This window comes from Anabas testudineus, chromosome 10 (assembly GCF_900324465.2).
Source record: "Anabas testudineus chromosome 10, fAnaTes1.2, whole genome shotgun sequence".
Taxonomy (NCBI): Eukaryota; Metazoa; Chordata; class Actinopteri; order Anabantiformes; family Anabantidae; genus Anabas; species Anabas testudineus.
The window spans coordinates 22,053,770-22,080,951 of NC_046619.1; the positions used below are offsets into that span (position 1 = coordinate 22,053,770).

General features: G+C 42.4%; 4 protein-coding genes and 1 non-coding gene across 7 annotated transcripts; 3 read left to right on the forward strand and 2 right to left on the reverse strand.

Annotated features, from left to right (window-relative positions):
- Nucleotides 1-349: 349 nt before the first annotated feature.
- On the reverse strand, nucleotides 350-4,022 carry zmat2 (zinc finger, matrin-type 2). Its single transcript, XM_026357575.1, has 6 exons — nucleotides 3,955-4,022; nucleotides 2,773-2,872; nucleotides 2,290-2,413; nucleotides 2,054-2,127; nucleotides 1,828-1,973; nucleotides 350-1,211 (listed from the first exon to the last, which is right to left on the reverse strand). Exons 1-6 carry the CDS (start codon nucleotides 3,970-3,972, stop codon nucleotides 1,068-1,070), a joined length of 606 nt encoding a protein of 201 aa, XP_026213360.1. The 5' UTR covers nucleotides 3,973-4,022; the 3' UTR covers nucleotides 350-1,067.
- Nucleotides 4,023-4,930: 908 nt separating this feature from the next.
- On the forward strand, nucleotides 4,931-10,302 carry slbp2 (stem-loop binding protein 2). Of its 2 annotated transcripts, none has more exons than XM_026357534.1 (9): nucleotides 4,931-5,021; nucleotides 5,947-6,108; nucleotides 6,634-6,714; nucleotides 6,886-6,963; nucleotides 7,232-7,375; nucleotides 7,485-7,655; nucleotides 8,898-9,060; nucleotides 9,250-9,376; nucleotides 9,457-10,302. In XM_026357534.1, exons 1-9 carry the CDS (start codon nucleotides 4,969-4,971, stop codon nucleotides 9,519-9,521), a joined length of 1,044 nt encoding a protein of 347 aa, XP_026213319.1. In that variant the 5' UTR covers nucleotides 4,931-4,968; the 3' UTR covers nucleotides 9,522-10,302. The 2 variants fall into 2 exon arrangements, with proteins under 2 accessions (XP_026213319.1, XP_026213320.1); XM_026357535.1 differs by having other exon boundaries at nucleotides 5,959-6,108.
- A 931-nt stretch (nucleotides 10,303-11,233) lies between these two features.
- fam53c (family with sequence similarity 53 member C) lies at nucleotides 11,234-20,909 on the forward strand. Of its 2 annotated transcripts, none has more exons than XM_026357517.1 (5): nucleotides 11,234-11,595; nucleotides 14,584-14,948; nucleotides 16,744-16,801; nucleotides 16,898-17,913; nucleotides 18,192-20,909. In XM_026357517.1, the coding sequence occupies exons 3-5, from the start codon at nucleotides 16,795-16,797 to the stop codon at nucleotides 18,501-18,503; spliced, it is 1,335 nt and encodes a 444-aa protein (XP_026213302.1). In that variant the 5' UTR covers nucleotides 11,234-11,595; nucleotides 14,584-14,948; nucleotides 16,744-16,794; the 3' UTR covers nucleotides 18,504-20,909. The 2 variants fall into 2 exon arrangements, with proteins under 2 accessions (XP_026213302.1, XP_026213303.1); XM_026357518.1 differs by lacking the exon at nucleotides 11,234-11,595 and adding an exon at nucleotides 11,702-12,225.
- A 104-nt stretch (nucleotides 20,910-21,013) lies between these two features.
- On the reverse strand, nucleotides 21,014-24,910 carry LOC113160352 (heat shock protein beta-11-like). The gene has a single exon (XM_026357573.1). The coding sequence runs from the start codon at nucleotides 24,870-24,872 to the stop codon at nucleotides 24,216-24,218; it is 657 nt and encodes a 218-aa protein (XP_026213358.1). The 5' UTR covers nucleotides 24,873-24,910; the 3' UTR covers nucleotides 21,014-24,215.
- A 1,159-nt stretch (nucleotides 24,911-26,069) lies between these two features.
- trnaa-agc lies at nucleotides 26,070-26,142 on the forward strand. The gene has a single exon. It is a non-coding gene; the product is annotated as a tRNA-Ala (tRNA).
- Nucleotides 26,143-27,182: the final 1,040 nt, after the last annotated feature.

Genomic DNA, 27,182 nt, shown 5'->3' on the forward strand with positions numbered 1-27,182 from the left:
TAGGTTCAGTTCTGTATAATTCATATCTACACATCGTTTATCATTCAACTTCTCAACTCAAGTGTTGACTGTTGAACAGCTGCAATAAATATGAAGGATTATTTTTTTGTTATCATGATGTCATATCATTTTCTTAAGGTTCTTATAAAAGCTTTTTCAAAATTCTGTATAAAACTGATACATGTTAAAATAACTGAATTATTTACTGTGCAAACCAGTAAATACAGAACCTGGTTGCAGACAAATACTGAAGACTAGAAAGGAGGAAAATCCTGACACCTTCCTGGAGGTTAAAAGTCGAGCTCCGGCCTGTAGCAACGTAGCAGCTCATAGATCAGAAAACAAAGAGTTACAAACCAAAAACAAAAAAACTGTTTATTAAAATCATAACGTGCAACAGACGTGGAAAATCAAAACAAAAACTGCAGCTTTTTGAGCTTTTCTTTCTTCTTGATGTCAAAATCAACACATCTAAATTCAGTTGGTGTGCGTTATTCCCTCTTTATTTACGTTTGACACAAATTTTAAACTTTACAAATTAAAATGATCTTATTGGGAATCTTTGTGTCCAAACTTGTTTAACTTGTAAAATTTTTGTGTTTATGCTGGAAAGAAGATGAAAAGCTCAAAGAACTGAAGGTTTTTTTGTTTTAGTTTTTTAGCAACTTAAAGGAAAGTTCTGCAGTTTTATTTTTTGGTCTCATTTCTGTGTCTGTCCATCGTTTCTCTCAGTTCTGACAATGTTTCATTCAACAGCTTCAGCTGAAACCTTTCAAATTCACCTTTGACCTGATGTGTTTACTGAACAAACATCATTTTATCTCTGACAGTAAGCTTCTGGATTCAAAGTGATCAGAACTGACAGGATGAAGAAAACTACCAAAATAAGAGCCTGGTTCTAAATAAAACATCTGATCCAGGACACTGAAAGGGGCCGTGGAGTAATGACCACATCCTGCAGCAGGATTCCTCCGTCTCGTGTTTAGAGTCTGATTCTGGTCTGAAACTCCACCTGACCGAAGAGGCTGGAGCAGAAACCAGATCCCCATCCTGCTGTGAGGTCGTCATCAGTGACTCTTCTTGGATGAGCCAAAGCCCGAGAAACCCATCACTGCTGCCATCTCGTCATCCTCCTCAAAGTCCACGTCTTCTTCCGCTCGTCGCTTCCTCTCCTTCTGTTTCTCCTTCTTGTAGGCCTTTGCCTTCTCCTCCTGACAACAACAACACAGGTGATAACAGCAGCTCTGTGTTTTTTTCTACTGTGCAGAAACAATGATGACCTACACTCTGTACGGCCCCTGAACACAGCACTAACACACAGTAATAACGTAATGTTACGATTCAATGATTGGTCGTCTAGCAGCAAATAACGCCAGATGTCTGGGTCACTGTCTCAAATTTGCAGGCGCCAGGAATTTATTAATGTGAGACTCCACCATGAGAGTCATGGGTGGGGAGGGAGGGCTCGTGCCACAGCTCTCTCTTCCCAAATCATGACAACCCTAACAATTACTGAGGCCACTAGGCCACTAGAGCTTTAGAAATGTTTTTAGACCCTGGTTCTGATCGGAGTCTTGACACAAACTGTTACTTTAGAGGTCTACTTGACCTTTGACCCTCAAGCTGTGTGTCTTTCGAAATTATGTCCGTCATTCGTTCATTTTTCCACAGGTGGATTATTGTGTGTAGAAAACTGCAGTTTGATCCATTTAAAATTAAATCTACAAAACAATAAAACAGCTGAGGAGAACAGATTTCCCCCGAGTCTATCACCTGGACATGTGCTTCGTCTCAGATTGTACAACATTATAAATCTCCCCTCCTCACCTCCTCCCGCAGCTCCTTCATGCGCTCCTCAAAGTCGTACTCCTTTTGCTTCTCTTCCATTTTCTTCTTGTTCACCTCAAAACGTTTCTTCACCTGATCCAGAGACGAGCGCTCCACCCGCATCGACATGCCCAGGTTCCTCTGGTCTGCACAACACACACAGTTACTATGGAAACTGACAACGAACCCATTTATCATCAGAATCATGTCTCTGACGTGAACTCACGTTTTTTGCCGTTGATGTGATCCAGAAAGTTGATGGAGTCTTTCACCACACAGTCACAGACATTACAGTAATAACTGAAACAGAAGAAGAATCTGTTTTTATTCTTTTTTGTATGTTTCTGACTTCCTTTAAATTTTATGTGATGATTTAAACTTTTACATTTTTTTATAAAAAAGCTCCCAAAGACACTGTCACTTCCAGATGACAAAACAGAAGATGTTTCAAACTGAACATACCCGCCCATTTCAGCCTGAGGAGTGGTCTTAGTGATGACGATGGTCTTCCCCAGCTTGGACTCCAGGTCCACCTTATAGTCTCTGTGTCGCAGGAGGTCCCGCTTAACTGGCGGAGCCGTTTTCCCTGAGTGAGAAGAGATGAAGATAATTTGTCAGTCAGTGGGAAAATTATTCATTATCATCAATATCTGTTATGAGTCCAGCTCAGGTGGAGCCAACAGGCTTCATCCACCACAGTTTGTGTGGATTCAGTTGGAGGAGACAGAAATAAACAGAATTACATACAAGCTGTATATATGTTAATATGGTTCACAGTCATTTTTTTATGTCTCTAGTTTATTTTTTATTATTGAGGGCTGATATAGAAACATGGAGTTAGCAGCTTATTGTTGCTTTATCTGGTTAAAATGCAGCTAAATAACCAAACCCGTCTAAAAGGGGTCAACCTCTTTTTTTTAAAGAGATGTATTTGAATCTTCTCACCATCTCGCCTATCTTTCTCTCTCTCCTCCGCCAGGCGTTTCTGAGCGAGGTTCTCATACTCGTCCTTGTCCCACTTCCGACGGAAGTCGTTTTTACTGGACTGGAACAGAAGATGGAGAAAGTGAAGAGTCAGGCATTTAAGAATTAGGAAGAGTAATGAAAGCTCTGGTGACTTACAGTTACATGGGATAAATTGTTATTGGGAAGAAGCCGATGCCCACAGCTGTCAGTTGTGATCACAACCTCTATGGTTCTCAGTAAACTGCTTCTGCCTTTTTTCCAGTCTGTCCTTCATTGGAACAGATCTAATAAGATGCTATTAAGCTGATGTTGAAGGTGTTTCTACTGTCATTTATGGAGAATTGTGAGAATCCCTGAGCCTCTGTGCATGTACGCTTAACTCCACAATGACTGAGATTTATGAAGCAGAGCCAGGTGTACATGCCTCTTTATAAATCTGACCACAAGAATACACTGAATACTCTGTCTTTGTTCATACACAGTTTAAGTTTTACACATCTGTTTCCTGAACACTGGCTAATTTGAAGAATGTAGAATTAGCATGATACCACAACTTAGAGATGTTCAGTATGCAACTAATTAAAGCGACTGAATGAGGAGACATTCAAAACCTCGACTGGTACTGTAGATGATGTAACAAAATAGGTTTAAGTAACAGGAATGGAGAGTTCCGTTTACGTTGCTTGAACACATACGTAAACAATTACTCGAGTCTTAAAGTACATGATAGTGGACGGTAGATTTATTTTGAAGGGGTCTGACCGGAAAGCCTTTTGTTGTTGCTGCTGCTGCTAGCAGAGCTTATGCTAACACTTAAAATAGCCTTTGTTCTCTTTCATCAGCACAACAGATTCAAATAAATCGACACGTGCGTTGAGGTGTATTGTAACCGTGAAACAATGTTAGGAAAACGCAGCATCATGTAAAATAAAACTCTAAACCTTTACATTGTTTTCTGTTAGCAGGCCAGCTACCGTTAGCTGTTAGCAGCTGCACCGGATGCGACCTCTTAAAACTGTTTTTAAACACTTTAAACAAAATCATGCTGACCCGTTCTGATCTCTAATATAAATATATTTATATATTGGTCAAATAAAATCACATTACAATCAACTGACCTTAGATTTTAACACAAAACAGAAGTTCAGATCAGTAACTCACCCCGCTGCCAGACGCCATTTTGTTTACCTAGTTACAGAATACGGCTGTCGCAAAACTCTTCTTCTTCCTTTAATAGCGACTATAAACCGACGCGAAAGCGACGCAGCGCCACCAGGTGTTCAGCGTAAAAACAGTTGAAATAGTCACAGCTGCTCAGTAGAATAAAGTAGTTTATAGTAAGATAAATACATTTATCTTCAACGAAAAGTAAAAAAAACAGGACCATTAGGACGACAGGTTCCACAAAAGGAAGCAGCCTTTGTGAAACCTATACCTTTACCAGTAAAGGTATAGAGGCAGCAGTGTAGAAATACTCAAAACAACCCTGCATGAAACACTTTACTACAATAAAGATACAAAAACAGCATGAAATATCTTAAAAGTACCAAAAGGTTATCAATGATGACTAATTTCAGCCATTTATTACAATGTTGTTATTTTTATTGGCAGTTACCAATAACATAATTATTTATTATATTTTGTATTAGAGTTTTAAAATAATAACAATAAACTTTGAAATGCAGCTTGTTTCTACTGTCACTGAAAGCCTTCACACCTGAATACATTTTTTAAAGTAAAAGTATCTAATGCAACAGTTTAGTGTTAAGTAACAGCACTGCAACAGTTTACTTCAGTAAAAGGATGGAAATGTAAGCGTCAACACATTGACCGACTTAAGTAATCCACAGTACAAGAGTAAAAGTACCTAGTTACTCTCCAGCCCTGGTTGAGAGATATTTGATAGACATTAAATCCAGGTGACGTTTGTTGCAGTAACAACAAAGTAAAGTGAAATACTTCAGTGGATACCTGGAAATGTATTAAATGCACAGTTACATTCCAGCATCTAGACATTTTAAGTCCCTGCGGACCGACTCATGCAGCCCAGGTGAGTCAGGGGACTTTGACAGGCCCCGCCCCCCTCAGGTGCTGCTCATTAAAAAGCTGAAAAAGCGGAACAATGGCGTCTGTCCGTTAGAAAGTGAAGGCGCCAAACTTAACCTGCCTGCAAAAATGTCAAGCAGCAGAGTGGAAACAGCAGCTCAGAGCCCGCTGCGCTGCTCCAGGTCGGTAACAACCACAGCTACGTTTTATTTCAAATGGCAACACGTCCATTCGGTATAATCCAGCCGGTAGTCTGAGAACTGTCTGTGAATTCAAAATGTACAAATCCGAGGTCTGTCCGTCAGGTTTTTACAGTTTTAATAAAATGTGTAAAACAACAGTTGGTTGGTAGGTAAAAGGTAAAAAAGACGAATCTTAACCAGCGTCCCTGCGTGTTGCCAGATCTGACAGAACGGAGCCTAAAGCCCGCAAAAATCAGTGCTACGTTTTTTCTTCTCTCAGCAGTTTTGTTTATTTTCTACAAAGTTGTTTTTAAAATCACAAAGGCTTCAATTAAAGAAACCGATGGGAAGCTCAGCAGCTGTCAGATCCCTGTACTCTACCATTGAGCTCCGTGTTTTAACGTTTATTTGTTGACATTTGGAAAATTAATTTTGCTGAATTGTCTGAAAGCAGCTCCTGTTCCAGCACCTGTCCATGTTCAGACACCTGTCACTGGATCACTGTAACCCTGAGGAAAACCTAAAAACAAGAGTCTGGATTTCTAACAGTGGGTTCTTGTAATTAGGATTAGTAATGTGTAATTCTGACAAAGTGAGGATAGAAACTCTTCAGTAAACTGAGCTAACGATGTGTCAACAGATATATTAAGAGACACATAATGACAAGAGGCCCCTCAGGACCACGAAGAGCCCGTCATGTCCCATCACCGGTCACACATCTGCTCCATATGAGCTCAGAAGACAAACCGAGCAACAATAAATTCATTGGCACAAAAGAAAAAGCTGGAGTTGGGGGGCCTTGTGGGGGGGTAGGGGCGGGGGTTTAGTACTAAAAGTACTAAAAACACTACAGACTGATAATACTGTGGATGTGAACTTTAAACGACTCTGACGTGATGTTAATGTGGTTTGATTTTATCCTCAGTTTCTGTTTCAGTCCTTGGTCGTGTGTTTGTGTGAAGGGATGGTCGACCGCCATGTTGAACGGCCTCCCTGACCCGCTGTTGGCCTCCACCTCCTCCGGATGTTCTGCCCCTGAGCCGTGGCTCCTCCCCGGCTGCAGCTCCGTCTACGACAGCCTGGTCAGGTGAGGAACACACCTGTTAAACAGCACTGGACCTGGAGTTGTACCATCATTTGTCCTAGTGGACCGATATCCAGTCTCGAGTTCCTGGTACTTTTATTTCCCAGGAACCCTCAGGGTTAAAAGCCCTTGAGTGTGGCCCAGGAGTGGCCTTCTGTGTCAAAAGCGTGATAAGGGTAAACTGATAAGGGATACTGAGTATTAATGTTTCTCAAACTGAAATAAACTCTGAGGCTGATGGACAGAAGGTGAACAGAAAGTAAGGCTTCTTTTACTTTCAGTATTTCATCATGTTCATGTCATCGGAGCTCAGAACCAAACTTGATTTTAAAAATGAAGAATTTAAGGTTTGTGTTGCTTGAAAGAAGCTGCTTTACAACAACATGAAAAAACAATAATGCCAGGATGGAGAAAATGGAGAGATGAGAAGAACGGGGAAAAAAAAAAAAACGGGGTGAATGTATGGAAAGACGAGGGTAAAGAGAAAAGCGGTTTTACTGATGAATGGATTCTTTCTCCTCTGCACAGTAATGTCTCTCCGATCCCGTCTCCTCCTCCTGCGAGCGGCTTGCGAGGAAGAGAGCGAGCTGCGAGCAACAAACTCCGCAGGTTATTTTAATCTTCCATCAGAGCTGAGACACTAACAATACAGATGTAGTTTAGTAGTTCTCACTGTTGATCTAGAAACAGAAACACTAAAACAAGTCGTTTCAGGTGCAAGGTTTAGAAATGCTGCATGTGAACCTGGAGAGAACAAACAATGCTTTGTTTCTTCTTCAGGCCGTCCATCCTGGAGCGCTGTATCCTCAAGGTGTCGACAAGCAGCGTGGCCGTGGGCACAGACGATCTGGACAAGAGGTTGAACTCAAGTTCAGTGTGATAGAAATAACTGCAGCTAACTTTTATTACCAATTAATTTGCTGATTTTATTTTCTTTGTTCTTAAATGTAAGAAAAGTCCTCACAAGTATCCAGAACCCAAAGTTTCTTCTTAATTTTAAACAGAATTGTCAAAACTGCTGCTCATTAACTTTGAACACTACAGATGTTTTCTCTTTGAATAAAAGACATTTTCTGAAACCTTTGCTAAATTATGAGCTGAGAATCTAAAACTCTTTGATCTTCAGGCACCCGATCGGTCGCTGCTACCCTCGACTCCCGGACCCAGCTAACACCGAGACCAACGCTGCAGTTCTGAAGCGGCGGCAGAAACAGATCCAGTACGGCAAAAACACCAGCGGCTACCAAAACTACCTGCAGCAAGTTCCCAAGTGAGAACACGGCCGTGATAAGAGGACTTGTTAATGACATCGTGATTCAGTAATTTGAACATTTAAGAGAATCGCTCGTCTGCTCTTTAAACTCTCTCCTGCTCCTCAGGCACCTGAGGGACCCTAAGCTCCACCCGTCCACACCCAACAAGTACAGGAAGTACAGCCGGCGCTCCTGGGACATGCAGGTGCGTCTGTGGAGGCGAGCGCTGCACCTGTGGGACCCTCCGACCGACAACCAGCCGGACGTCGCCGACACACAGGACCCAGTGGAGCAACTGTAGGTGGAGACCAGTCTGTATGTTACTGTTGCGGGTTTCTTTAATCCTCAACATGTTGAGTAGCCGTTCGAGGAGCTGTGGTACTGTATGAGGTCGTCTGGAGTGGCAGAGAAGTACGTCAGACTAGTTCAGGACATGTATGAGAGAAGTATGACGGTGGTGAGATGTGCTGTAGGTCAGACAGAGGAGTTCAAGGTGGAGGTGGGACTACACCAAGGATCAGCTTTGAGTCCCTTCTTGTTTGCTATGTTGATGGACAGGCTGACAGATGAGGTCAGACAGGAATCTCCCTGGACAATGATGTTTGCGGATGACATTGTGATTTGCAGTGAGAGTAGAGAGCAGGTGGAGGAACAGCTGGAAAGGTGGAGGTTTGCTCTGGAAAGAAGAGGCATGAAGGTCAGTCGTAGTAAGACAGAATACATGTGTCTGAACGAGACGGATCAAGGTAGAAATGTTAGGTTACAGGGGGCTGAGGTGAAGAAGGTGCAAGAGTTTAAGTACTTGGGGTCAACAGTTCAGTGTGATGGAGAGTGTGGAAAAGAGGTGAAGAGGAGAGTGCAGGCAGGTTGGAGCGGGTGGAGGAAAGTGTCAGGAGTGTTGTGTGACAGAAGAGTGTCAGCAAGACTCAAAGGAAAGGTCTACAAGACAGTGGTGAGACCAGCTCTGCTCTATGGGTTAGAGACGGTAGCAGTGAGACAGAGACAAGAGGCTGAGATGGAGGTAGCAGAGATGAAGATGTTGAGGTTCTCCTTAGGAGTGACCAGGTTAGACAGAATAAGGAACGAGTACATCAGAGGGACGGCTCACGTTGTCTGTGTTAGCGACAAGTCAGAGAGGCCAGACTGAGATGGTTTGGACATGTTCAGAGGAGGGATAGTGAGTATATTGGTAGAAGGATGTTGGAGATGGAGCTGCCAGGCAGGAGGGCAAGAGGACGACCAAAGAGGAGATATATGGATGTCTTAACAGAGGACATGAGGTTGGCTAGTGTTAGGGTAGAAGATGTTCATGATAGAGTGAGGTGGAAAAGGATGATTCGCTGTGGCGACCCCTGATGGGAAAAGCCGAAAGAAGAAGATGTTGAGTAGCCGTTCGCTCCAGGTTCAGGTCCTCAGATCGACTTAACTTCAACATCCAGAGATGTTTGATTCATTACCACATACATTTTATTCTGCCTGCTTCAGATACTTGTACTTCATTAATGGTCCTGATCTTCTGGAGGTTCTGCCTTTCTGCAGGCAGAGCCAGCTGGCGAGGATGACCTCTGACCTGTGTGAGGACGGAGGAGAGAAGCTGAGAGAGAAGGACACTCCAGCAGCTTCTAAAGCCTCCTCAGTGTCTCCTCCGTCGGCTGGGACATCTCAGGTGCTGCCCGGACCCTGGACCATACCACTGTCACCGGTAACTCCACTAAAGTCACTAATACTGAAGAGAGAGAGTGACTGGGTGTTTTGACAGCGTCAGGTTGGGTCGGCTGATTGCAGGTCCCGCTGCAGCTCCGTTGATCAGCTGCACATTGTAGCTTTAAACAGTAATTATTGTTATGAGCCACAGCTACAGCCCACTTGAAACAGTTTTATTTCCTGGCAGGAGGCTGAGACGAGCCACCGGCCTCTTCGCTCTCCTCCCGGCCTGAGTTACTCCTTCAGGAGTCAGCTGGACAACGACAACATGAACGACTGGCTCCGCCTCCTACTGGAGGCTGACCATGCTCAAGGTGAGGTCAGGTACGGGTCACATGGTCCGCTCAGAACACCTGAATCACACCAATCTGTCCCTGTTCCTGTCTTCTCGTAGATTTCAGCTCCGACGACCAGCAGGTTCCTGTGTTTTCTGACCAGCTCTTGTGGAATCCGTACTGATCATCTGTCTCCACAGCCCCAGTCCTCAAGTAAACTCACCGTCACTGTCTGGACCTTGAAATCTGCTGGTTCTTGATGTGTTGGAGTGACGTTTGTGTAGTTTCTAGTATCCAGAACGTTGGTCTTTTTAAGATAACTGAAGATTTACTACGACAGCAGGGATGTGATTAGTCCTTGATCTGAGTTACATCCGCCCCTCCACGATCTCTTCTGAGGTGGGAGCGGAGGGCTGCAACCTGAAGAGAACCAGGAGGACCCGTCTTCCTCCTCCTCTCCCTCAGCCCTGAAAGGGTTTAATTCCCAGCTGCTCTTGAACGTGTCCTCGGGTCGGACAGCTGGACACTTTGACCTGGGCATGTTACTATAATTTGCACTTTAAAACGTTTTATGTTCAACTGTATCCGATGGCGCACTTCTCACTAGCATCATGTTTTAGTTTTAAACGTCCTGCACTGTTGGAAAAGCTGTTTTTTGTACTTTCAGTCACTTATTTGTGTGTAATTTATCACTTTATTGCCTCTCTGAGGGCGGTGGTTGTCGTCTTCAGTCCACCTGCACCTTCATGCTCTGCTGTCTGGATCGAGCTCCACCTCTGTACGGCCGTGTTTTTTCTAAAAAACAACCGTCTTCATTACTGGAGGGGAAAAGGCTGTCTTTTTGTGTTGTGCGTTTTCTTTTACTGTCTTTGTTTCTCAATTTGTCATTTTGTGCTGCTTGAAAATCAAGAGCGAAACTTAAATATGTGATTAATAAAGAAGTAAATAAAGTGTTAAATTCAGACACTGGCCTGTTTTCTTCAAAGTAGGGAGCGGAGAGGACGAAAAGGCTCAACTAGTTGAATTTTATTATGTCACTTTATTAAAATGTTTTTTTTTTTTTTTTTTTTTTTGAGGCTCAAATTGCAAATTTGCTTCAAAAATATGAAATGAGTAAAGAGTTGGCTGAATAGGCAGAATTTAATCACAATTCTTAGATAAAAGGGGAAAATTTTTGAATAGAAAGATTTAGTATAAGTCCTTTTTTATTTTTTTTTTATTGTTTCTTTTTTTTTATTATTGTTTCATTTTAATTGTATTTTTTTCTTTTATGGAAATAAGCTTTAATAACCAGCAGATGAGATGTTTGGAGAACAAAAGTGGTCCTAGAATAAATGTTTCTGGTGTCAGATTAATGGTAATTACTGTTTTCTCCACTATTATGTAGGTTTGATTTAAAAACAGAAATCTGCTCTGTAAACAGTGAATATGCTTTTTCTTGGTTTCACTCTGCATTCAAATATTTTAACGTGTCAACTGTGTCATGTGTTTATTCGTGCTGTGACCTTCAGATGGAAACTTGCCCCTGGTGCAGTTCATCTGGTGCATTTTGTACCACTGGTCCTGTGTCTGCAGAGGATGAAGGTGTCTCCTCCATCCACACGGTGCTGCTGCAGCATCAGTCTGATCTCACGGTCAATAATCTGTGTATTTGTCCTTTTTTACTTCACTGATCACACACTTTCACCTCTTAAACGTCTGCAAATGAAATGAGAGCAGAAATGACCGCAGACCTGCTGCTGTAAACAAGCTGCTGTGAACAGCCTCCAAACTACAACTCCCATCATCCTTTAGCATGTGAGCTCTTATTCTCCCTGTTACAGAACCGTATTTCTTTCTGTTAGATTTGTATTCTGATAATAACCAGCTGTTAGTTGCACTGAACATCTGATGAAATCTAAGTCGTCGGCAGGTGTTGGTGCTGATGAGGTGGAGCAGCGCCCCTCCTCCTCCCGCCTGGCACCGTAAATGTTATTTAGGAATCCCTCCCGCTCACGGGCGTGTGCACGCTTTTTCTTTATTATTATTATGTTGTAATAATTACAGGACACCGGACGCTGATTGCAGCCGATGCTGAGCCTCGTCCCGGACCTTGCAGCGGCCGCTGGATGCGGTTAAACCCACATTTTAATTCATTGTGGTGGGTTTGGTGGTGACAGGCGGAGCGGAGCTCTTTAATAATACTGGGTCAATACACCGAGCTCCGCCGCTGTCTGGACCCGCCGGAGCCGCTTCACCCGGAGGAACTACCCGTCAAGGTAAGCGTGTCAGCCGGCGGAGAAACAGCGATTGCTTTGCGTTTGCATACCGGCGGTGGGAGCCGACCTGTCGGGCTGCTCCATCCGCAGCATCCCGCCGTGTTTTCCTCCTCACACGCTGCTCAGAGCGCTCACAGGCCGGCCAGACGTTACCGTCACCGCCGCTGCTCTGACCACCAGCCGCCGCTGGTTCTGCCGGTGAATTCACCTGTGTGACATTCGGCTTTAATCAGAAATCACTTCTGTCAGCACTCGTCTGGAGGAGCGATGATAACGGAGAGAATCTCCTGTTGATAACCGCTGGTTTGTTTGCGGCTAACGCGGCTAGCAGGTCCGTTAGCCGCCGTTAGCTCGCTGCTGCTGCCCCTGGATGCAGCCAGGCGGCCGGTGTAGCTCCGCGTTAGCCTCGCAGACCCACGGAGCAGATCGGCCCCGGCCCACGGAGTCTGTGAGGCGGTGAAGGAGACTCGTTATTCAGCCAACAATTGTGTTTCAACGAGCAAAATGGCTGAATTTATTGTGCCGACCTTGAAAGTAATAATGAAATGACATATTATTTACAGCTATAAGCTAGCTGCCCTGGCACCGCTAACTAGCTCGGTGTTTTCACCTGCTGCCTGATTAATCACGGTAAATCTGAATATTTTAGTTTTCTACATTGGATTTATGCCGACATCTCTTAATGACATCCCCGCATCTATTCTCCAATCAACCGGGTAAACCGCTATCTAAGCGTGTTAGCATCCCTCATTGAAAACAATGGGATGTGTTAGCCTGTAGCTAGCAGCAGCCGGAGATGCCCAGCGGCCTCAGAGAGTCCGGCTTCAGAGCCGCGGCTCAGGCTGCACAGAGGCCTCCGCTGCCGGGGACAGGCTGTCACCTGCAACCCCCGAGAGCCATTATTTAACCACCAGCAGCCACGTGTTTCACTGGAGCCTCATTAACACGGCTGCTAACATCTAAATAAGACAGTTTTATCCCTGGGAGAGCAGCCAGGGTCTCTGGGTGCAGAGTAACTAAGTACATTTACTTATTACTTATAAATACTGTGCTTCAGTACAATTTGGAGGTACTTGTACTTCACTTGAATATTTCTTTTTTGTTTAACATTCACTAGATCTCAGAGGAAAGTGTTGGGATTTTCATGTATCTAACAGGTTTAGTTGCTTTGCAGATTCAGGCTAAAACATAATAAAAGATAAATGAATTATTATTATTATTATTATTGAATAATGAGCTTATTTATGAAGCCAATGTGGAACAAATCTGGGACCTTCAAGTTATCAAATTCAGTAGTGTTTAAAGTACTTTGTTATCCAGTAACACAGTTGGATTGATGCCCAGAAAAATCACTTTTATTAGTGGAGTACTTGTACTTTTGTACTATTTAGAGAACTGTACGGCTGCAGCCACAATTAGTTTTCATTATGAGCACATCTGACAGTTGATTTTCTTTGATAGTCAATTGATAATTCAGCATTTTAAACATCAGAAGAAGTGAAAATGTCTAGTTTTTCCCTAAAACCAAACTGAACAGAGGCCTCATGTCTCATGACACGTTCGACTGTTTAACTATAGCTACAGCTAACAAATAATTCTTTTTATCAATTAATATGCCCATTATTGTCTCTATTGTTATTTTAGTCTGTAAAATGTTCAGTAGAATAGTTAAATACTCTCAGACCCTAAACTTTCTTGTTTTAACCAAACAACTGTCCAGAACCCCGAAGATACTCAGTTTACCGTAGTACCTCGTCAGTCCCAGAAGAACTGGACATTTGATTTATTAAAGCTAAATCATATTTAAAAGTAAATGGACTGAATAAAGTGTGAAGCCTAATACTCACAGTATAATGCCAGTACTTTACTCTGATACAAGTTAGACAGTGAGGTGGAGGGATGTCGACATAAGTAAATGTACACTGAATATTACATATACAGGTACATACAGACAGTACAGATTAGATGGATCTGATGTAAAACTAAGAAACAGAGTTTCTTAGTTTTGCTTGCTTTTCCTACCGCAAAACTTAAAACCTGACTTTAAACTTCTTTTATAGTTCAGATAAATTATTGTTTGTCTTTTTCAGCCGTGAGTAGTGTCTGCAGGTATTTGTTTCCATGTTAACGGTTAAATAAAGCAGTCTGTATGATTAGAGCTAAAATAATTGGTTAGTTTTAAAAAACAAAGATAATCTGTTTAATCCCTCTTACATCCAACGCCAGCTGTAATATAGTGAGTTGAACTTTTTTTTTTTTTTTAAGTATTAACATCCCTTTATTTTAAGTGTCTATACTGATTTAGCGTCTATTTTTGGTTATTTTGCTTTTTGTTTGATTATTTACACCCTCTGATACTTGTTTTATGTCCTTTTCCTCTTGTTTTGCGTCAGTTTACCTTTGGCGACCTCGTTAAGGTTTCTGTGGTTTCTCATTTCTGGTTTTGGGTTAGGGTTACCCTAACCCTACATCTGTTTATGATCATTTTCTTCCCTTTGTACTTGTTTTGTTTCTCTTTGTGTCGGTTTATTCCCTTTTCTATTGTTTTCTTTCTCCATCCTTTCTTGGTTGTGTTACATCTGTTCATATTTGTCTTTTGACCTGAACTTATCGCACAAATTTTGCTCCATTCTGTGCTTATTTTGCTTCCTCGTGTGGTTATTTCATCTCTTTCTACTTGTATTACATCTGTTTGTGTTCTTTTTAATGTCTTTGTGGTTATTTTGCATCTTGTCATACTGATTTTAAGTCTGTTCTCATTTTGTCCTATGGTCGTTTTGCATCCCTTTACACTTGTTTTTCATTCCTTTCTACATTTTTTATTTTTTATTTTCAGTCTCTGAACTTGTTTTACATCCCCACTATTCATCCACGTATTAAGTTATTAAATCCATTTAATGTTAAATGTTGAAGTTCTTAAATTTAATTTCGTGAACACTGAGTCAGTTTAATTAAAGTGACTCTTACCTTTGACCGCCTCCTCTTCAGGTTTGTTGCCGGGGGCGACGGCTTCCAGACAATGCCATTGTGAGAGTGGGTGGGGCTACCTGGCCCTAAGGTGGTAAGGAGGAGGAGTCTCACCCTCAGCCCACCCCTCCCCACCTGTCTCCTTCTCCTGCAACAGACCAAACGGACAGACATACAGACGGGCGTGGCTCTCCCCCTCCGCCTCCTCTTCCTCCTTCTCTTCCTCCTCTTCCCCTTCTCTCCCCATATCCTCCCCACCTCAGTCCCCCGTCTCCCTCCCCGGCCCCCCTGTCCCCTGCCACCATGCTGTGGTCACGCTGCTGGTGGAGAGCCTGAGGAAGCAGACTCTGGAAGGCAACCCTGCTCGGCCAGGGGACTCCTACCAGGTGAGCCTCACCTCCATCTGCAGCATCACTGTCACACATCATGGGATTATGAAAGGGAAAGAACGAGGGTCACAGCGTCTCCTGAAGTTTACATTATCATGCTGTGGATGTCCAAAAAAGTCCAAAAAACACTGGGATGTTGTGTGAAATGTAAATAAAAACAGAATATAATGATTTGGAACACATTGAAAACCTATATTCGATTAACAATAGTACAAAAACACCTAGAAAACTTAAATATTTTGTAATTTTGATTTGTACATGTTTTAAAAGTTGAGTGAGGGGCGTGTTGAGCCGTCAGACCCACTGATTTAGTTTTTAAAGTGAAGTTATTCCCATTCTCGCTTGTGGCCTCGTTTGTCATATTTTACACTTCATAATAGTCCATTAGTGACAGATCTGGAGTGTAGGCAGGTCAGTTTAGCATCTGGACTCTTTACTACTAAGCCATGCTGGTGTACGTGCTGAATGTGGTCTGGCAGGTTTCTGCCACACCTTAGTACATCTTTAATGAGTTTCTGGATCTTGTTTGTCTGTTTGTTTTTCTTTGCATGGTAGAGTTTGAACCTGTATTTGTTGATGCAACAACAAACTATGTTCAATGACAGTGGTTCTGAGATGTTTTCATGAGCCCATGCAAATACAGGTTTTAAACTGAATCTGAATCCAACTGAATCTTTTTAGTTTTAGTTCATTGTAATTATAAGTAATCTAAATACTGCAGTAGGTTCTGTTAGTCAGAGCTGAAGCTGCAGTTCTGTCAAATGTCCCCTAGATGATGCTCCAGTAAAACCCTCAGCAGGTAAACAGAGTTACTGCTACAGCACTGGTCGGGTTTTACCCTGAGGCATATTAATATTACCATAACTTTATTTATAAGCCATTTAGAAATGAGCTTAAGATGCAAATGTATCACTTTCAAGCAGTATTTTGCTTTTGTAGTAAAACACATGAAAGACATAATTAAAAAAGATTAATCAATTCAGACTTTATTAAAGCTTTATTTCTTACATTTTCTAGTGTTGTATGTGCATGAACAGAACAGTAAAATATTTTTACAACCTTAAGGTGCTGTATAATTTTAGAATAATAATAATAATTATTATTTTTATTATTATTCAAAGGAAAGGTCTACAAGACAGTGGTGAGACCAGCTCTGCTCTATGGGTTAGAGACGGTAGCAGTGAGAAAGAGACAAGAGGCTGAGATGGAGGTAGCAGAGATGAAGATGTTGAGGTTCTCCTTAGGAGTGACCAGGTTAGACAGAATAAGGAACGAGTACATCAGAGGGACGGCTCACGTTGTCTGAGTTAGCGACAAAGTCAGAGAGGCCAGACTGAGGTGGTTTGGACATGTTCAGAGGAGGGATAGTGAATATATTGGTAGAAGGATGTTGGAGATGGAGCTGCCAGGCAGGAGGACAAGAGGACGACCAAGGAGGAGATATATGGATGTTATAACAGAGGACATGAGGTTGGCTAGTGTTAGGGTAGAAGATGTTCATGATAGATTTAGGTGGAAAAGGATGATTCGCTGTGGCGACCCCTGATGGGAAAAGCCGAAAGAAGAAGATTTTTATTATTATATTAGAATGATCACTAAAGATGTGTATGTTTTTACTGTCGTCTGTGTCATTTTACTTTACTTTACTTCTAGTTGTTAAACCAATACAATTACAGCTGAGTTTGTACAAAAGGTGCCAAAGGATTTGTAGACGTAAAATGAAGCGGCACGTCTCAAAGTCATAAATCAAGTTTAAGCCATGAGCTGTGTTTGACTTTGTTCTGTCTTTCAGTCCCTGCTGGACCCTAAAACCCTCGCAGAGTGCTGGCCCCCAGATGGCTTGATGCCTGGTGAGTGTGAAAATAAAAACTGTATGAAACTTTATTTTGTTTCTATTGTGTCTTCATGACGACATCATGAAACATTAAAACCTTGTGTGTCCTCAGAGAGCAGTTACTGGCAGCTCTGCCCTCCCTCCAAGTCCAGCCTGCAGGGGGGGTTACTGAGCTCTAGTTTCCCTCCTGGCCCTGTGCCCCTGGTGCCCCCAGTGCCCCCAGATGCTCACCTGCAGGAGGCGGGCGACCCCCTGGACGGTGCCCCCTCTCAGCCACAGCAGCACCGGCCTCTGGCGCCCAGCACCTCAGCCTCCGAGCTGTCCCTCCCCGGAGCGGTGGCCCCTCCCGGCCCCGGACCCCCTCCACCTCCTCCCCCGCCCCCCAAGCGTCACTGTCGCTCTCTGTCGGTGCCTGAGGACCTGTCGCGCTGTCGCTACACCTGGCGGCCGAGCGCCTCGCGCGTCTGGACTCCCGTCAGTCGTCAGCAGTGTCATGGGGCAGTGGGGGGTGGAGTTACAGGTGGGGGAGCGGGTGTGGGAGGTGCGGGTATAGGGGCAGGAGCGGCGGGGGGAGGAGCTTGTCCTCTTCGTGCTCCCAGCTCCTCCCTGAACTCGTCGCTGCACTCCTCATCCAGCCCCACCTTTTTCAGCCTGGCGCTGTCTCCGGACTCCCCCCTCCCGTGGAGCTTCCCCTGGGACCCCAGTGAGGCAGCGGCGGGTGGAGGCGCCTGCTGCTGCTTCTTCCCCTCGCCCTCATCTTGCTCCTCCTCTCCCTCTCCCCTCCACCCACCTCCCCCTCCTCAGAGGCGTTTCTCCCTCTCCCCAGTGCTCATTAGAGACTCGGCCGCCTCCACCTTCCTGCCACCGCCTCCCGTGCCAAGCCAAGCGACAGCGCCTCCACCAGGCTGCTCTACTGGGTCTGGAGCGACTGGAGGGGGCCCCGTACCCGCTTCGCCCTCCTCAGCCTGCAGCACACCATCTTCTCTGCGACGCAGTCTCCCGCCACAGCTGCCGCGCTGCCACTCGCAGCCCTGCGACCTGCTGCTGCTCAAACCAGGTCTGAAGAGACGACGTGACCCCGACAGACCCTGCGCTCGACCCATCCTCGACTTCACCAAGATGACTCAGGTACCGCAGGAAAGGTTTATTCATACAGCACGTTCAAAATAGGATGTTGATCAGGGACAGGAAAGATGAAATAAAAACAACTTAAATGAGAGAATAGATGTAAAATGATGTAAGATTTAAATATCTGTGATTTAAAAAAAGATAAAAACACAACAGCAACGTGCAAAAAGTTAACTAGTAAAAGCTGAAGAAAAGACGTGTAAACATTAACCCTTAAGAACCAGAATGTGACACCCACTGTGCTTGAGTGCTTCATGACCCTCTTCCCGTCCCTGCAGACCCGCAGCATCGACCCGCAGTGTCTGGAGCGCGGCGGAGGCAGGCTGGCCTGCGGCGGTGACATCTGCATGGGCATGGAGTCCTTCATGGGCGACTTCCGCGGCTCCTGCTCGCCAGCCGAGTGTCTGGGCAGGACCAGCATCGGACCACTAAGCGAGAGCGACGAGGAGTGCCAAGAGGACGACGACGATGATGATGATGATGATGATGACGACAGGGAGGAGGAAGCTGATGAGCGTGAGGCGGCACAGCAGGCGGTGTTTGAGAGGGATTGTACAGAACTCGACTTGAACTTAATAGAAGAAAACTGACATATTTGTAAATGGAAGGCTGTTCTCTGTTTCTGTTTTTAATTTGTTTTCATTTGAATTGATCTGAAACCCTCCCCTCTTTCTGGACCACAACACTCCCGCCTCCTTGCCACCAATCAGCAAGGCTCTCAGGAACAACACCTTCTCTCGTTTGATGAGCTGGGGTAAACAAAGCTGATTGACGACAACAGTGATGATGTGACTACCACCGTTCGAGACTCAGTGTTGTGGCTTCACTTGGAAACCTCCTGGCTGCTCTCTAACATCTCTCTGCGGTTTGTTTTTAAAGTGAGGATCTCTGAGGGTAACTGGTCGCCTGTGATGAGAGGAAACCTGGACACTCTGAATCCCAGCCTGCACACTTTGTCCTCCACAGTGTTTCACAGGGGAATCACTGCTGCATCTGACCTTCAGTTACCTCTACAAACATAGTCCCTGCCTCGTCCGCATTCCCAGTTAAAACCTGAACTTGTTCTGGTATCTGGAGTCCAGATGCAAAGTTTTCCTACTTCTGTGACTGGACTCAGGCTGTCCAGGTGTCCATTAGCATCCAGGTGTCTTCAAACACACAGCTGCTGAGTCTTGGTAACACACTACAGTCTGATGAGGCTCTTGCCACACTGCAACACCAACCTGGAACGCTGTCACCACGCCCGTCACATAGTTCTCCTCAGTGCACTAACTGAAACACCAGACTTGGGGCAGGGTGATATGGAAAGATTTCTATTACGATAATGTTATCATATCAGTCTATTGATATCTCGCTGTGTTAAATCACTCAGAGCTGGAAGCTTCCTTTTTACTCCTAAGTGAGATGTGTAGGCGCTTGAATCGGTCATTTTCACTTTGCTTACTGGTATTAAGTTCATGTGGTAAGTGGACACTTTCAGGTCTGCTTGTTTTCACTTGCTTGGTTCTGTCTTGCATTCGTCGTGCTGATTAGATTAGATTAGTGGTTTCCTGTCTTTTGACACAGTGCACGCTTCTCTGCTTCAGTCGGACTCCACTCTCTCCACAGTACTGGTTGTGTTCTTCGGGATGTTTTTCTTCATAACTGTAACTGTAACTAGCAGCGTGAAGCAGAAGTCAGAATTTTAACGGCTGATGTCGAAGGTAGACACATTTGTACGTGTGGGTTAAAAACAGTCACACGTTTGAATCAGTTAATAATCTGTGTGATGTGTTTAATGGATCATTCGGCTCCTTTTTTGTAGCATTGGTGTTTTTTCTTGATCAGTGCTTTAAGGCAAAATTACTAAATGGGTAATGTCTTAAATATAATAATGTTTTATTAGATACCCTTTTTCCACCAACCAAGGTCCAGGTTCCTGCTTTAGGCTGCAGCCAAGAACCACATGCACTGGGGGGCATCATGACCCATAGGATCAGCTAAAACTTTGTTGTAAAGAAAGTTGGAAATTGTTTTTGTTTATTTGTTAGTTGTTGGAAATCAGTGTAATTTTTATTAGATATATTTAACTGGAGTGTGATGGCTAAAGCTACCAAAGGCTAACATTAAGATCCTACGTCCACTTTTAACAATCAGAACTTTATACGTTTACAGTGATCACACGGAGCAGTGCGAGTGTGTTGGATCAGTAGTGTTTTGATGCCAGTGTGGACTCGTAAAGTCAGAAGCAAGGCTTCTACAGAGACATTATAGTACTTGTTGTGCTTAGCATTAGCTTTGCTGGAAGGCAAGACGTATTGCAGACTTTTATAGTGATGTTATATCGTAGCTCTGTAGCCGTGGAAAAGCAAACTGGTTTCTAGAAGGTTCTCTTACCCAGCACTAGTGTTGGTCATAAAGTGTGTAGAGATAAACCCTACCCCCCCTATGAAATAAATCTCTTAAAGGATTAGAGAGTATTGGGATTCCATCTGAGTAAAATGTCCTAACATGTTAATGTTATATGAGTTTCTCTAATATTTAGCATGATAATGTCAGTACCTTTGACCAGAATCGATAATCTTTCATTTTCATACGTTTATTTATAACAATAAATAGTCCAGAGTCATCAAAAAACAAGAAACACTAAGAGGTTTAAAGGTGGAAACACACTGACACACACACCTGCAATAACACTGAGGTCAGTCATGTGACCTTGGCGTGATGATGCGTTCAGGTTTGCTGGTGCTTTTTGTCATCGTCCCATCAGACTTCACTGAGGGCAGGTAGCCACTGATGCTGTTGTTCACCTCACACATTCCTGTCACGCACATGTCAATGGAAAACACTACAAACTGTTTGTGTGTGTGTGTGTGTGAGAGAGTGAGTGTGTGAGAGAGTGAGTGAGTGAGTGAGTGAGTGAGTGAGTGAGTGAGTGAGTGAGTGAGTGAGTGAGTGAGTGAGTGAGTGAGTGAGTGAGTGAGTGAGTGAGTGATGCGCGCATCTTGACCTCGATACGACTTATCCACACTGACAGCTGACCGTCTATAGCTGAACATACACTGTATGTTTTTTACGTGTTGTTTCACACTGCACACTTTAATCTTCTTTTTTAAACCACTTCAGTTTTCATCCGATTTTAGCACAACTGAAAATCTGCAGAATAAATGTGAATTATTGCACTTGTCCATCTACTACCGTTATAAACAGCAGATAAGGCTGATTGTGCAGTTTGGCAGAGTTAGAAGAGGTCACAGCAAGATGTTATTGAAACAGCTCCAGGAAACAATCACGTGCTGTAAAACATGATGGAAATCTTACATTTCTGTTTCAGGAAGGCTTCAGTCTCACACACAACTCAAGTTCCCAGCCAGATTTCTTGGTCTGTACGGCGTCTGCCTGGCATGGTGCATCTCTGGTTAGTTTATGTACTAGTGCTGATACGAGCAGGTGCAGATGGTATTTTGAATAATGTATAAATGTTTTCTACAGGGAAAAAAGTATTTTGGTGTCGGTGAAAAACTGGCAAAATCAGATTGAAGAACAAATGAAGATTATGAATTTAAACACATTCAATGCTAACATTAAGTCATTGACACGTGTTTAAATCAAGTTTAAATATGCTTTTGGTGCATTTATGCACAGTCTGGGTGCTCCTAAAAAACAGGTGTGACTGTTGTTGGTAAAGTTGATGAAAAACAGCTGCAGGATTTGTAATGTGATACATTTACTCCAGTTTCCTCTTGAAACCCCTTCATAAAATGTTCTCCATGCTGAACTGATGCATAAAGGACCACATGACCTGTTATATATTTACATTTTTGTACTGAGAACCATTCGCATTCCTGTTGGTTATTTCATACTGGTCAGTCATTTAGTTTCAGTGAAAAGCAACATGCAGTAAAATAATCCATCACAGTCAATATTTCAAAGACTTGATTTGTCAGAGATGTTACATCACTGTCACTCGGTGATACAGGTGAATAGAAAGTAAAACCTTAGTCTAAACATCCAAGAGTTTAGGGTCAGTTGCAGAAAGAGCAAAGAATCTCAAATCCGTGAGAAAATCACATAAATAGGAACAATATAAACAACATAAATACACAGTACACACTGTGCATGATACTAACAGTGTAACTTATCAATATAATGGTCCTCTAAATGTACACACTCTGTCCTGTAATGTACAAATTCACAGAATACATTTTACAAGGCTCAGATGTAAGAATATCTCTAAATGCTAAAGCAGGAGCCAAACTTTCAAGAATACGTTTGAGCCAGAAGATAACGATGTGTGAATGTTGACTGTGATGGATTATCATTGATTCGTTATCTTTTGATCGTGGAAGCACTGTTCTTGTTAAAGTTTCAGGTATTTTTTTTAACTTTTTTTAAAAAATGAAATTGTTTTCATTTTAACAGGCTGGGGTTTTAAAACTCGTTATATTTAATTACTGAGAACAAAATACTTTGTTTTGCTTTTTTTGTCAAATACCAGTTTTCATGTTTTACCTTGCTGGGGTTAAAATGTTTTTGTATTTTAAAACTGAAAAATATCCAGCTGGTTCTAATTTAGCATTCGTGATGGGACAGTTAAACTGAAATACTAATTTTTATATCTCCAAAGTGAAATGTTCACATCAATACTAGTCTCATGTCAGGATGTGGTTGTTGGCCTAGCCTAGCCTAGCTTAGCATCAAGACTCGTGTTTTCACAACAAGTGAACCCTGACACGCTTCTTCAAAACGGACATTCCTCAGTTGTGTTTTGCTGATTAGTAATTTGAAAATATTTCAGTGTTATATCTGCTCAACATTAGCATGTTAATGTTGCTGTTGTTGTGTTAGCATGCTAATGTTAGCACCCAGTGTCTAAGTACACATAGCCTGTCTGTGTTCATATTAAACAAATGAGGATCTAATGTGCGAAATAGTGATCTGTTGCTCCAGTCTTTATGCTAAGCTAGGCTAACTTGCCAAAGGTCCAGCTCAGAACCCTCTTGAGAATGATATCCAGCTGAACATCTCACTGTGAGAGAATGGAGATAAGACCGTTTGCTAAAGTAGTGTCCTCCTTTTGATGTTAAATTTATATATAAGCTAGCCTGTTAGTCTCATGTGCTGCTACAAATTCAAAAAACATAAAGGGACAATTTGCCAAATTTGCTAAATGAAAAAATACATTTAAATGAAAAAATACATTTAAATAATTTGTAAAAAACACACACACACACACACACACACCCTCCCCGCCCTCCTGGTTTGTTGTTTGGTTTCTGTTGATCAGTCCATAACACTCAGCATAAGCCTTAACTGAACATATTCTATTATTCTGTAAATCAAAACATTAAAAAAGAAAAACGTTAACGGAGAAGAAAAGGAAACGTGTACTGTAGCTGTTAAACTTTTAGTCTGTTCATTATTTTCTGCTGTTCTTTCTTAATATTTCTAATCTGATGTCTGAGCGCGGCGACGTGTCGGCGATGAACACATCGTGTTTGGAAAAGATCAAATAAACTTCAGGACGGAGGAGAGCAGTCGTGTACAAAGTTAGTTAAGAGAGTCGGACATCTCTTGTCTTTTAGAAATGTTTTTTATTGTATGTGATTTAAAAAAACTGATAACATTGCAATTTGAACAACAGTTTGTGAATAAATTAAGTTTATTGAGAATTATTTTACAAAGAAAGGGGAAAACTGGTGTCCTGTGCTTATTAACGTCACTCATCAAGTCTGCATTTAAGAGATAGTCCCAGTATTATAAAGCTGACCTTTAAGAGAATAATTCAAAATAAGAGAGTAAGGTCATGAGAAAAGTACAAGATGAGTAAATACACTATAACTGCGTTGTACAGGGTGTTTCTTTTCTTTACTGTAGCCTCACTGATATCTATGTGGTGGACAAAATAATAGATACACCTGTTAGTATAATGAAGTACAGTTGCCAGTGACCAGAGAACAAATAAATCAAACTTGAATCATTACATTAAACAATTAGTTTATTACAAACAGTTAGTTCCAAAACTCAAAGTGCAAATAATGAACATGTTCTCAGCATCAGAACAGAGGAACAGACTTTTCCATGAACATAATTCATCATCACACAATAATGAAAACGTTTCTCAAGACGCTGCAGAAATGTACTTTTATAAATGATCCTGAATTCATTTACACAATAGATGAAAATATTGTGAGTTTATTCTAAACAGTTAAATGTTAAAAGTGCAACTAAAGAATACCAGCTTCATGTTCCCTTCGTCCGTCAGATTCAGTAAAACTACTCGGACGCCTCAAAACAGTTACTTGATCAGGTGCTGTGTGTTATCAGTTCAGCTTCTTTTCTGCAGGGCCGACCTCTGATGAGGAGGTGCTGCTGGCCTGTGGCCCCTCGCTGGAGGGGGAGGAGGGAGAGGTGATGGCTGGGGCTGAAGTAATGCTGATGGGGACCACCCTCTCCTTTCCATCGTCCACCGCTCTCTCCCGAGGCGCCTGGATCTGCAGCCGGCCGTCTACCAGCGAGCAGGTGACCGACTCTGGGTCGACGCCGTCCGGCAGGTCAAACTCCTGCCTGAACTCCTGACACCTGTAGGAGTAGGAGCCCTTCCCATCGTCCAGCTTCTTCTCCGTCTTGCCGCTCACCCTCAGCTTCCTGCCCACCTGTTTGACCGACAGCTCCTCCGGGCAGAACTCCTTAGTGTCGAGGCTGAGGGCAAAGTTGCTGTCCTTCCCAAGCTCCTGGAAGGTGATGGGCTTGAAAACCCCCACGGAGGAGGAGGAGGTTTGGTCGATCTCATCGAAGATCTTCTGGTGCAGCCTCTCCATGTACTCAATGCTCTGCCTCATCTCCTGCATGTGGCGGATCATCTCCTGCTCGATGTGGTAGAAGAGAGGCCGGGTCTCGGGCCACAGGCTGCGGACCGGCCAGTGCAGGAAAGGCCTCATGGTGACAGGGGATGGCTGGAAGACGCTGGAACACAACATCCTGACAGCGATTTTAGATCAGCAGCTTCAGTCCAGAGTCTGTGTGTCTGTGTGTCTGTCTGGTGTCCTGTCCCTCTGCTCTTTATATACACACACACCCTGCAGGAAACTTCCAGCAGCATTCTTCTGTGTATTAGTGTGAGTATGAGTTCACGGTCTAAATACAGAGAAGCTGGTATTCCTGCAGCCTGCTGCCACATGCCGACACAGCTCGGCTTTGTTTCTATTTCTGCTGCACGACCCTATCATGGTCTTTAAAAAGCAGATGAACACACATTGTGAGTCACTTTACAAAAATGAAACCACATTAATTTTCCTGTTTTTCTTTCTTTTATTTACATCTCTACGATATTTATCAGTAAGAAGTTTTACTAAATACGTTGGCTATTTTACCACAACTGATGGTCCATGGAATGAAATCCAACATTATTACAAAAACACATCTGATTTATGGTGGTTTTAATGGTTTATTTACGATCCTCCAAAGTTACCAGAAGCAGAGGTGGTGGATGATAAAACTGGTTTTACAGTAGATGGATGCAGTAGATCATCAGTAGAGTAGATCAGGAAGGTGAAATACAAAAAAACACAGTTATAATCTCCTATCACAGTTAGATACTGTATTATATATAGAGATGTATATCTATTATACTGTTAATTTTGTAGTGTACTCTTTATAATGTATTGTAATTAGGACATCTCATTAATAGTAATATATAGAAGTGTGTCCACAACAACAGATTCAAAGTGAAACCATCAAACACACTGAAACGTTTCTTCTCATAACCACGTGTAAAGTCTGTTTTTTTGTTTTCATACACACATTTATCGTCCTGTTGCTGAACTCATGTTAAAAATAAGAATAAATGACGTCACTGGAGGCTCCACGTTTCCGGAGCGTCTATTTTTACTTCCCACTGCTCCCGCCCTCTAATCGTCTCCGGCCAATCATATTCGCCCTAGACTTTTCACTTAGCCAATCACTTGTCAGCTGTGATTTCGCTAAAAGTCCCTCCGCTCTGTGACCTGAACCAATATGGCGGCGATTTAGACGCATCTTAAAATCCACCGTGTGGTTTGTGAGTGTTGTTTTAATGTTAATGTGACGTCTGTGTGACGTCTGTCCAGGTCTTTTGAATGACAAACACTTGCTTTCATGTTTACCTTTAATGACAAACATTTCCGCTGGTGTTCAACGGGGGATTAGCTCAAATGGTAGAGCGCTCGCTTAGCATGCGAGAGGTAGCGGGATCGATGCCCGCATCCTCCACAGTTCTTTATTATAGAACACAACGGTCCTCTTGTTTCTGCTTTTGGATTTTCATTAGGTTTATTTATTGTTTGTTATTGTTTTTTTTTACTTTTAAATATGCGGCTGTGTCATATACATATAAATGACTTGATAATATGTTAAAGTAAACTGACTGCTACTTGTTATAATAATAATAATATTAAAAAAAATACTTATTACATATTAGTCAATGTGAGTAAATAATACTAAGTCACATATTATAAACAAGTAACACTTTGAATGCAGAACTTTTGTTAGTGTTTTTATTTAGAACAGTAGTAAGTTCGCTTACTTACTGCATCCATCACTAAAATACATCAGTAGTTGGATGATATAGTAAATGACATTTCCTTAAATTTTAAATTTTATTAAAAACAATCATTTTAAAACTGATATATAATCTACCACTGGGATTAAATTCCATAGAACTTGTTTTAAATGTTTTTGTTTATTTAGAAAACACTTATTATATGTAGACATGAAAAAGTAGAATGTAGTTCAGTCTTTGTTCAACACCAAGACTAGTTTGTCCACGACAGCATGTGTCAGCATGTTCAGCAACAGGTTTAATGTCTGAAGCTAGTGCACAGATATGGAATTTCACCAGTCAATACATATATTTATTAGTAGTTGTTTTTATGTCTGTTGCTCAGTCCAAAACATATCTACTAATTTTATTTATAATAAAATAAATTTATCTTGTAATATAACAGGAGTTAACAATTTGGGTGACGACGTGTTACAGTTGTTTTAATCCCTTTTATATGCTGATTATTATTTTTGTGCAGAACACAAACAACAAGTTTACTTCATTTTCAGTACTTCATGGTTTGCCTACAGTAAGTAAAAGTACAGAGGTATTATCTAAATTGACTCAGTACTCAGTGTGCACAGTGTATAGTATTATTTTAATTCACTGGTGGTACTCAAGTATACTAAAGTCTAATCTTGACAAACCCTAATTGAGTCTACTTCTAAATAGATAAGTAACCTACGTTTACTATATAATGCTCAACTTT